The sequence below is a fragment of the Callorhinus ursinus genome, unplaced genomic scaffold (genome assembly GCF_003265705.2).
Source record: "Callorhinus ursinus isolate GAN/ISIS: 27379988/994484 unplaced genomic scaffold, GSC_fseal_2.0 scaffold51, whole genome shotgun sequence".
NCBI classification, from domain to species: Eukaryota; Metazoa; Chordata; class Mammalia; order Carnivora; family Otariidae; genus Callorhinus; species Callorhinus ursinus.
Genome location: NW_027397113.1, coordinates 6,973,255 through 6,982,819, shown reverse-complemented (window position 1 = coordinate 6,982,819; position 9,565 = coordinate 6,973,255). Strand labels below are relative to the sequence as shown.

Sequence of the window (9,565 nt, the reverse complement as noted above, 5' to 3'; positions counted from 1 at the left end):
GGGGGGGGGGGGGGGGGGGGGGGGGGGCCCTCTGCCGGGGTGGTTCTCCCAGGGGGTGGGCTGCCCCGGGCCCCGCCCTGACACACCCCCTCCTCCCATCCCGCCCCCGGACTCTGCCCTCTCCGCAGACCTCACGTGGTGGGCGGCAATGATAAGGACAAGGAGGAGTTCCGGGAGGCCAAGCCGCGCTCCCTGCGCTTCACGTGGAGTATGAAGACCACCAGCTCCATGGAGCCCAACGAGATGATGCGGGAGATCCGCAAGGTGCTGGACGCGAACAGCTGCCAGAGCGAGCTACACGAGAAGTACATGCTGCTGTGCATGCACGGCACGCCAGGCCACGAGAACTTCGTGCAGTGGGAGATGGAGGTGTGCAAGCTGCCGCGGCTGTCCCTCAACGGTGTCCGATTTAAGCGGATATCGGGCACCTCCATGGCCTTCAAAAACATTGCCTCCAAAATAGCCAACGAGCTCAAGCTTTAACAGGCTGCCAGGAGTGGGGGGGGGGGGGGACGGAGGCGGGCCAGCTGGACTTAGCTGCTGAGGCCGGGCTCCAAGCCACCTGGGCGAGACTGCAGAGATGGATTGGTGTGTCTCCCCCTGCTGGCACTTCTCCCCTCCCGCCCTTCTCGGTTTTTTCTTCCAAGTTTGGGGGGGACGGGAGATGGTTCTTCCCCCCCCCGACATTTGCCCCTGCCCAGAAAGTCCCCCTTCCCCCCTCTCCCCTACAGGAGGCAAAGGAAGGGGAGGGAGGGGTGGGGGGGCAGGGCTCCCCCTCGGTACTGCGGTTGCACAGAGTATTTCGCCTAAACCAAGAAATTTTTTATTACCAAAAAGAAAAAAGAAAAAAAAAAAATCCCAGCGGCCACCTTTCCTCCCTGCCCCATTGGGACAGTCGAGACTGGATCTGTGGGGTTTCCCGGGAGGGTGGCTCAGGGCTGGAACACTCTCAGGCAAGAGTGGTGGAGTTCCCTGTCAGGCCCTCCGCCAGGCCCACTTTGGGCTTCTCCCCTCTCCTTCCCTCCTTCCCCTCCAAGCAAACCACCAGAGGTGGCCTTGCCCTGACCTCGGGCCCCGGGGCTGGAGGCCTGGATGGCCAGGCCAGGGGCTGGGGGCGGGGCGCTGCGTAGCCCTGGGTGGGGGGTGGGGGGGAAGGGGGGGGCGCTGGCGGCTGCCCCGGGCTGGCAGGCGAGGCTCGGGGGGCTCTGGCCCCCTCCACACTGTATCCTCTGCCCCTCCTTCCCCAGAGCTGGGCATTTCCTTCCACAAGCTGCTGTGGGGACTTTTGTTCCCCTCCTCAAAAGTCTGTGCCATCTTCTCCCACCCCTCCTGGGGAGAAGGCGGGGCTGACCCCCGGGCTGGGAGAGGGGAGGGGACTGCAGGGCAGATAGGCTCCTCGGCCCCCAGGGGGCCGCCTGGGCTGCTAGTCTCCGGAACAGGGATGCTGGGCACTCTCCGTTATGGGAGAGCCTTTGTCTGAAAGCACAGCCCCTCGCCATTCCTCTCCCCTGCCCCCTTCATTGGCATTAATCTGGGCACCAGCTAGTTCCATAGCAGTGACTCCCCTCACCACCCATCTCCCGGCCTTGCCTTTTCTTCCTGACACTGTCGCCCCTCCTCTCAGGAGACACTGCCCAGGGCCTCCACGGGCCGCCTGGCGGGAGGCTGGATAGGGCAGCAGGGGGCCGGGAGCATCTGCCCTCCCCGGGGGTGGGGGGACAGACAGGCCTAGTGACTCCCAGCTTGCCAACCTCCTCGGCCAGTGTGGGAGTGGCTGGTTATGGGCGCTTGGCTGGTGGCGGCCGCTGCATCCCTTAATTTATTTCTCTGCTGTTTCTGTTCCTGAGAAATTGGGGGAGGGGGGTCCTGCACAGAGGCTGCCCCTGCCCTCACCCGAGTTGTACATTTTTTTGTGATGGGTTTTATTTTTTATTTTATTATTTTATTTTTTTTTTTTTGATTTATGATGACTCCACCCCTACTCATCACCCCCCACTCCCAGCCCAGGCTCCGCGGCAAGTCGATCCCTTGGGTCCCAGGAAGGGGCCTAGCCAACCTCAGCCCTCCTGCCCCAAGCCCCAGCTGTGGGGCTCCAGGGGCTCCAGGCTCTGGGCTTAGGCTCTGACCAAGGGCTCTTCCTCCCTCCCTCCCTCCCTTTCTCTCCTCCTCCCTCCCCACCCCTCCTGCCCAGTGGAACAGCCCGGGTGCTCTGAGGGGCCGGGAGGGCATGGCTTGGCTCCCAGAGGGGGTGGTGGCCCTTGGGGGGGCTCCCAGGCAAGGTGGCCCCTCCCCACCCACCCCACTCCCCCCCCCACACCCGCACTTAGTTTCTCCTCTGGATCAAACACGTAATAAAGAGAATGTTTGGAATCTGAGCTGCCTCCTCCTGTTTCTTCTCCCAGCCGGGCAGGGACCCAGTCCCCCGTGGGCAAGATGTGGCTCAGCCCGCCAGCCTTGCAGGAGAGAATGGATTCCTGTCTGGGGCCTGGGGGAGGCCGGTACTGGGTGGCTGCTCCCTCCCATCCTCAGGGCACAGACAGGAAGCCAAGCCCAGGGCCCTCCACACCAAAAGAGAGCACTCAGCGAACGTGGAAGATTTTATTTATTTTTTAAAAACATTGAAAAATAAACCCATGTCTGCATATGTTCCCAGCCCTCCTTTCTCTAAGCTTTCGGGCTGTGGGTACAGTGGGCACCCCCAGAGCTCCTCAGCCCTTCACAGCAGGCTCCAGAAGACGGGAGAGCTGCCCATCCAGTTCTACCACACTCAGGCCCCGGAGGAACCTCTCTGCCCACCTCCCCCCTCCAGCCCCCTCCCCACCACACCCCAACTTATTGCTAAAAGAAAGGAAAGAGAAAGAACAGCCAAGGCTGTCCTCTCCCCCATCCCCCAAGCTAAGGTCACTACCCCCTCTACACAAAGGGCCAGACCCAAAGGCCAAGCCCCAGCAGACTAGGAGGCAGCCATTCCAGCCCCAGCCAGGAAGAGAAAGGACCCTCAGGTCAGCTCAGAAGGCCCCTGAGCCCCAGCCCCTGGCTGGGGTGGGGGCCGAGAGACTCAGCTGCCAGAAACGTGCAGAGCCCATAGGTCCAGACTGTGCCCACTGGCAGCTCCGGCTTTTTGAAAGACCTGGCCAAGAGCTCTAGTCCCTTCTGTCCTCAGTGAAGCCAGAGATATCCAAGGACGGCCAGCAAGGCGGTTCTGGAGCCTCCGGTTGGTGGAGGGCCTCAGGGCTCAGAGTGAGGGTGCTGGAGGCTCCAGAGGGGCTCCAATCAGGGTGGGTGGGGGCTGAGGGCCAGGGCGGGCACCGTGGCGGGAGGCAGCCAGAGCAGGGCGGATGAGAGGTGGTGGGGGCTGGTTGGGGGCCAGCCGGGGCTGGAGGAAGCGGCCCTGCTGGAGCGGGGGCGGCTGGCGGAGCAGGGTGGGCGCCGTGGGCAGAGGTGGCCTCAGCAGCGGGGGTGGCTGGGACAGCGACGTGGGAGGCGGAGGCGGCGGTGGCACAGGGGGTAGCGATCGGGGCACAGATGTCGAGACGGAGGTGATCTGCACCTGACAGGAGAGAAGAGGGAAACCAGGCTCAAGCACATCCGCGCCCCCACCGAGGAATGGAGGCGGCTCAGCTCCTCACTCCCCTGAAGGGCTTCTCTCACCCCTTCTCACCTCATCGTCTTCCTCTAGGGCCGGGGCTGGCAAGGCGGCCCCTCTCCTGGCCTCCTCCATGGGGACTGGGGCTCCGGGGGCCCCATCCTGCTCGGCCTCCCATTCCTGCAGCACCTCCTCCAGATTGAAGCGGCGCCGGTAGCTCACAAAGAAGGTCTTCACCTGGGTCAGAGTCTTGTTCCCAATCACCTCTGCAATAGCCCCAAAGTCTTTGCCATACCTACGGATGGCTGCAAGGGTCGAAAGGGCAGCAAAGTGTGAATACCCCTTAGAACTAGTTCCTTCCCTGGCCCTTCCCTTCTGCCCCAGCTCCTTGGAGGGTGGGCAAAGATTCCTGGGGCTCTCCATGCTCCCCCGCCGTCTAACCCACCTTGTACAGCCAAAAGCTGCTCATCCGTGGTCCAGCGGGAGTTGAATTTGGTGTTGGCCTGGAGAGCAGAGGATTTATCCTTTTAGACTCAAAAATTCGGCAACGGAGGGCCCTGCCTCCCCCCCACCCCAAGCAGAACTCCCCTTTCGGCTCCCCTGGCCGGGGGGGAGGGGGAAAGCCCCTCCTGCACCCACACCTGAAGCCACCTTACCTCAGGGGGACGCAGTGGATCGATGCCCCCTTCTAGCGCTTGGCGGAGGCTGCTATTGGTCTGCTTCATGCTTTGCACCTGAAAAGGCCAAGAAACGACCCATCAAACCCTCCTGCCAGAGAGGCCACCCAGACCAACTCTCGCCACCAACACGGCTTGTGGCCACCCACCATCCAGCTCACTCCTCCCTCCCAACTGGGCCTCTCCCCCTCTCGCAGACCAGACAGGTTTCTTGAAAAGACCTAGTTACCCAGAAGCCTAGAGGATGGGGCAGAGGCAGTCTGGGCACCTGCACCACTCCCCTTACACCTCGGCTGTCTCCAAAATGTAGTTCCTGGGCTGCCCGCTGCCCTGTCCCACACGGTCCCTTCTTTTCTCAGGCCCCCACCTGGCGCTTGAGGGAGATGAGCTGAGAGTCAAGGCCTCGAAGCGTGAGGTTGGCAAGGTCTGGGCTTCCTGACACAGCCGTGAGGCCCTCAGGGCTCAGGTACATGCCCTTGGGTGGGCGACGCCGGGTTCGCAGTGGGTGGTGGCGGTACTGAGACCCCTGGGCCTCCTTCTTCCCGGGGCCTGGCCGGGTATTCAGGGGCCGAGAGGGCAGAGGCTGCCAGGGAAAGGAGAGGGGTGGGTGGTGCGGAGCCCAGGGCCAGGGCAGGCGGGTAGGCAGGGCCAGACCTCACCTCTCTCTTGGGGTCTCCAGCATCCGGCTCTCCCTCACTCACAGCTCCCCGGCCCTCTTCAAGCTCATCGCTGTTGACACAGAGGCCAGGAAGGCAGTGAGGCAGAGGCCAGGGCCCCCCAGAGCTCAGCGTGCCCTGCCCCTGGGCCCCCAAGGCCCCTACCTGTCTTCTTTGTCCTTTCGGCCCCCCAGCCGCCGAGCCTGTCTGTCCATCACGCTGGTTCGGCTGCGGGTCTTCTTCCATGAGTAGTAATACTTTACCAGGCTGGGAATCAGCTTATCAGGCAGCTGGAAGGGCAATGCCAGAGGCTGGGGCCCACCCAAGACCCTCCGCCCCCAGGCCGGCCCATCAGAACAGGAGGGACTAAGGAGCACTGGCAGGGCTGAAGGGGCTTTACCATCTGCTGGATCCGCTGGAAGCATTTGCCATGGAAGCCAAAAGCCTGTTCGAACAGCACCTTGTCCTCCACGGTCCACTCATCAGGGAACGGGGTGAAGTTGGCCAAGTCGGCCAGGGACTTCTCCACGTCGTGCTTGTGCCACAAGAGCATGCCCAGTGCCTGGCCCGAGAGAGGGAACAACTCGGGCTCAGCTGCCCCCCAGCACTCGTGTCCCCATCCCAAATCCCTACGGGGCCAAGGCTCACCTGCTCAATGTTGTAGCCATGCTTCTCCTTGGCCATCGCAATGTACTTGTCAACTGTGGAGATGGGAGGGGCCCGGTATTGGAGAAGGGATTACGAGTGCTGACCCAAGCCTGCCCAGACAGAGGCAGGCCCCCCAGGGGCTAGCGCCCCCCCCCCCCCCCCGGGGCCCCAAGCCTGAGCCCTAGCGCAGGGGCTAAACCCACACACCTCAGCCTCCAGCCCACTTCTGAGAAGAGCTGGTCACCAACTGGCATGAACCCAAACCCCCAGCTCCCAAGGATGCGACGGAACCGGGATCCTGCCCCACTCACGCTTGGCATCTGACACACAGTGGTTGGGCGACCACACCAGCATCCCCTTCAGCTCCTTGTTACTGTAGCGGGCAGGGCTCTCTGAAAGACAAGAGCAGAAAAGGGAAGACATTCAGATCAGCCTGGTGCCGCTGGCCTGGAATCATGGCCAGAGGGTGGCAGAGAAGTGGGGCTTGTGAGGTGAGGCCCAGAAGGGAAGGAGGGGCAGAGACCCAGACAGGAAGGCAGAGCAGGAAGGCTAACCAATGCCACGGGCCATCCACCCCCGCCCACCCAGGGCTCCCCCAGGTGGGGCTCAGGGCCAAGCCATGGGCCCTCCGCTCCCCTCCCTTCGCAGCCTGTCCTGCCACTCACCAGGCTTGCACTCCGGAATGACGGCCTGGTAATTGGTTCCAACGCGGATCATGCTGTCTGTGGAGCCAGGGGAGGCAGTCAGGACTCCAGTGGGGGAGGGGGGGAACAGGAGGATGTGGCGGGGGAGGTGGCTGGCCTGGGGTTCTCCTTCCTGACCACCCAGCGCCCTCAACCTTCCAGAAGGCTCACTTTTCCCTGATCTTCCCCTCAGTTACCCTCAGCCACAGAAGAAACTGGAAGATGAGACCCTGCCTAGTCATAGCCCAAGGTGGAGGGGGTGGGGGGGCGGGGTGATGGCGAGGACAAGGGGCCAGTTTAGAGCCCAGGCCAAGCAGAGCCCTTTGTTCTGGGGGGGGGGGGGGGGTGCTGCCCCTAGACCTGGACCATAGCCCTGCAGGGAATCCAAAGCTCCTCCCCACCACATGAGCCTCACAGCTCGGTGTGGAAGTGTCTTTCCAGCCCCTGCCCCAGCCAGCCCTCAGTCCCCTGCAAGGTGGCAAGGTATGAGGAGCCCAAACTGTGGCAAGGAGGGCCGCCTGAGTCCTTCAGAGACTGAGGGCAGGGCAGGGCAGGGCAGGGCGGGGGTGGGCAGGACCGCCTCCTCGGCAGCTAGGGGCCCAGGTTCCAGATTCCCCGAGCCGGCAGCCCCCAAGCTTGGGGAAGAAACAAGCCAGAGGCTCCAGTCCTAGGGGGCAGGAACCACGAGTCTAGAACGCCCGTGGTCGGCTACTCTCCCCCCCCCCCGCCCCGATCGCGTCCCCGCTGCCGGTGCACCTTTAACCCTAGGCCGCCGGGCTCACCGTGCGAGTGCTCCTCCTCGCTGCTGTCATCCTCCGAGTGGGGCTGTCCGCCGTTGGGCGCCGTCTTGGCCCGGCTGCGGGACAGGATCCCGGAGCCCGCGCTCGGCTTCTCCATCACCGAGGGCATTACCCCGCCCAGCTGCCCCGGGGGGCGCGGGAGCCTTCGGAGAGCCGCGGTGATTGCCGCGCTCGCCTCGGGTGCCGTGCCCGGCCCCGGCCTGGAGAGGTCGCCACTGAGGCTACGAGAGGCAGGAGGTCAGCGTGGCCAGGGTCCGGCGGGGCGGGAGCCCTGCGGACAGCTCAGCGCTCTCCGCGACCCCCACGGGCGAGGGCGTCAGAAAAGTTTGTGCAGAAGTGGGGTACGCGGGGGGTGAGCGCAAGGTCCGGTGCGGCTGGAGCGCGCTCCCTCTGGACGCTCCACGGGATTGGGGCTCCCCCGGAGAAGTCGGGGCACCCTGCCTTCGGGGCGCCCCGGAGCCCCAACGCCCTCCCGCCCACGCAGTTGAGCGGGCGCGCGCTGCGGCGCAGATGGCGCCCCCCGCGGGCTGCACGCCTCTCGGCTGCACCGGGATGCCCCAGTCCCCGGGCGGGGACCCCTGTCCCGACCAGACCCCTGCCTGCGACGGCAGGCGGCGGGGCCCCGGCGGTGGCGGTGGCGGCGGCGGCGGCGGCGGCGGCGGCGGCGGCGGCGGGACGGCGCGCACGGCGCGTCGCGCTGGGCAGAGTTGCCGGGAGGCGGGCGGAGCGCAGCCGCGGGCGCCGCCTCGCACCCTCCCCGGCGCGCTCGCTCTCCCCGCCGCGCTCGGGCTGCTGCTCGCTCGCCCGCTCTCCGCCGCCGCTCGCTCCTCGCGCACACAATGAAGCTGCTGGCAGGGAAGTAGTGCCGGCTGCGGCCTCAGCACCCCTCCCCCAGCCGATGCCTCCGCCAGCTGAACATCTGGCCCTGGGGTGGGAGGGAGGGCCCGGGGGGCGGGGCCTGGGGGCCGGGGCTAGACCTCCAGGGGGTGGGGTCAGGACCGGGGTGGAGAGCGCTTCCCTCTGCGGGCCCCCGGGGGCTCCGTGACTTGCCCCCGGGGGGAGACCCCCGCTGCCCCCAAGGAGTAGCCGGGGGTCAGCTCCACCCACGCGCACACCAGCCCCGCACACCAGTGGGCTCGGGTTACTGCCGCCTGCCCCAGGGGCCCTGAGGCCGCCTGCCCGCCAGCTCGGGTGGAGCCCAGCTTTTCCTTCCATTTCCCTTCCTGCCAAGGAACTCCCCGCCCCCCCCTTCCGCAAGGGGGACCCCCTCCCTCTTGCGCCCTTGGGGGCCAGAACGGATGGGAGGCCGGACAGGCGAGGAATGAATTCCTCCAAGAGCTAGCTACTGGGCCCAAGCCTAGCTTCTGGTGCATCTGTGGGTTCCCAGGGGTCACCTCAGTTCCCTTTAACTGCTGCAGAATGCACCCCAAAACAGTGGCATAAGGGGCTGAGGGTTGGGGAGTGGGAGGTGTAGGGGAAGGTCTGGACTGCAGGGAGTGGGAGGAGCCGGGTCTCCTCCCCACTGGGTTCACTGTCACCCCAGCTGGGAGCAGCATCCCCCTCCCCCAGGACAAGCGCGGGCAGAGTGACAGACCGGGAAGCGGGTAGAGCGGCACAGACGGAGATGGGGGAGGGGGTGGGCAGAGACTTTCAAAGCCAGACCCAGCCACCCTGCCAGGCACACAAAGAGCCAGCGCACACACCGGCGGCGGCTCTGAGCCTGCGAGCTGCGCCCGTGCCTGTCCCCGCCGCCCGGGGCACGTGCTGCCGCGCACACAGGCCGGAGCCCCCGCCTGCCGCCCCTCCCACCCGGAGCCCCAGATTCCTAGACACGCCTCCACCCGGGCACACCCCGCTGTGCCCAGACCGAGCCGAGCCTGCGCTAGCACCCTCCTCTCCCTTCCCTTCCTCGGCCACTCTGTAATCAGATTCCTAAATTTAGAAGCAACCCGGGGCCCAGCCAGGGATCCCCGCCCCCACCCGCTGCCTGCGGCCAGCCGGCCGGGGTCCTGCGGTCGGGCCACGACCCGGCTGGGGGCCGCCTGGTCCTGGGGGCTCCTGTGGGCGGCCGGGCAAGTCAGGCACGACCCCACCCGACTGCGGTGCTGTCGGGCCACATGGGGCCACCCAGCCCGCGGCCACGTTGCCCGCCACACCTCGGGCCAGACCTACAGAGTCTTTTTCCTCCTCTTAAATCATGGATTGGGCACCAGGCCCCAGGGTGGGGAGCTCTGGACAAAGGAGGAGAATGAATGGGCCAAGGGCAGGTCTGACCTAAGGGGGTCTGATTCAAGATGAAAAGAGGCTCCCAGCCTGACCCCTCCTGAGTGGCAAGGTGCCACCTCGCGGTGCCTAGCACCTCCACTCTCCTCCTGGCTGGCAGGCAGCCAGCCCTGTGCACAGCCCTCTCATATGATGGGAGTCTTCCATCTTGCCCACACCGGACCCCCAGTTAGGCAGGGCCTCAGATGGGCCCCCTATCCGCCCCCCCCACCTTTGCCTTCCTTCTGGGCTA

At 65.5% G+C, this 9,565-nt stretch overlaps 2 protein-coding genes across 12 annotated transcripts in view; one reads left to right on the top strand and one right to left on the bottom strand.

The window, feature by feature from the left end:
- Positions 1 to 2,375, top strand: part of MARK2 (microtubule affinity regulating kinase 2) — a 57,088-nt gene extending 54,713 nt beyond the window's left edge. For all 9 annotated transcript variants that reach the window (XM_025878729.2, XM_025878730.2, XM_025878727.2 and 6 more), the window contains one exon: positions 129 to 2,375. In XM_025878729.2, coding sequence (XP_025734514.1) covers positions 129 to 483 — 355 coding nt within the window. In that variant the 3' untranslated portion in view covers positions 484 to 2,375. The remainder of the gene's footprint in view (positions 1 to 128) is intronic.
- A 221-nt stretch (positions 2,376 to 2,596) lies between these two features.
- Positions 2,597 to 7,630, bottom strand: RCOR2 (REST corepressor 2). 3 transcript variants are annotated; one of them, XM_025878738.2, is made up of 12 exons: positions 7,033 to 7,630; positions 6,233 to 6,289; positions 5,879 to 5,959; positions 5,568 to 5,620; positions 5,320 to 5,481; positions 5,085 to 5,209; positions 4,923 to 4,992; positions 4,631 to 4,846; positions 4,243 to 4,320; positions 4,032 to 4,089; positions 3,662 to 3,891; positions 2,597 to 3,550 (listed from the first exon to the last, which is right to left on the bottom strand). In XM_025878738.2, the coding sequence occupies exons 1-12, from the start codon at positions 7,157 to 7,159 to the stop codon at positions 3,236 to 3,238; spliced, it is 1,572 nt and encodes a 523-aa protein (XP_025734523.1). In that variant the 5' UTR covers positions 7,160 to 7,630; the 3' UTR covers positions 2,597 to 3,235. The 3 variants fall into 3 exon arrangements, with proteins under 3 accessions (XP_025734523.1, XP_073739403.1, XP_025734524.1); XM_073883302.1 differs by having other exon boundaries at positions 3,662 to 3,852; XM_025878739.2 differs by lacking the exon at positions 3,662 to 3,891.
- Between the last annotated feature and the right edge of the window lie 1,935 nt (positions 7,631 to 9,565).

Coding starts and splice junctions, on each gene's coding strand:
- RCOR2 (XM_025878738.2), bottom strand. CDS start 7,159: ATGCCCTCGGTGATGGAGAAGCCGAGCGCGGGCTCCGGGATCCTGTCC. Junction 5,482..5,567: donor ATGGCTACAACATTGAGCAG/GTGAGCCTTGGC, acceptor CTCTCGGGCCAG/GCACTGGGCATGCTCTTGTG. Junction 3,892..4,031: donor GCAGCTTTTGGCTGTACAAG/GTGGGTTAGACG, acceptor CGACCCTTGCAG/CCATCCGTAGGTATGGCAAA.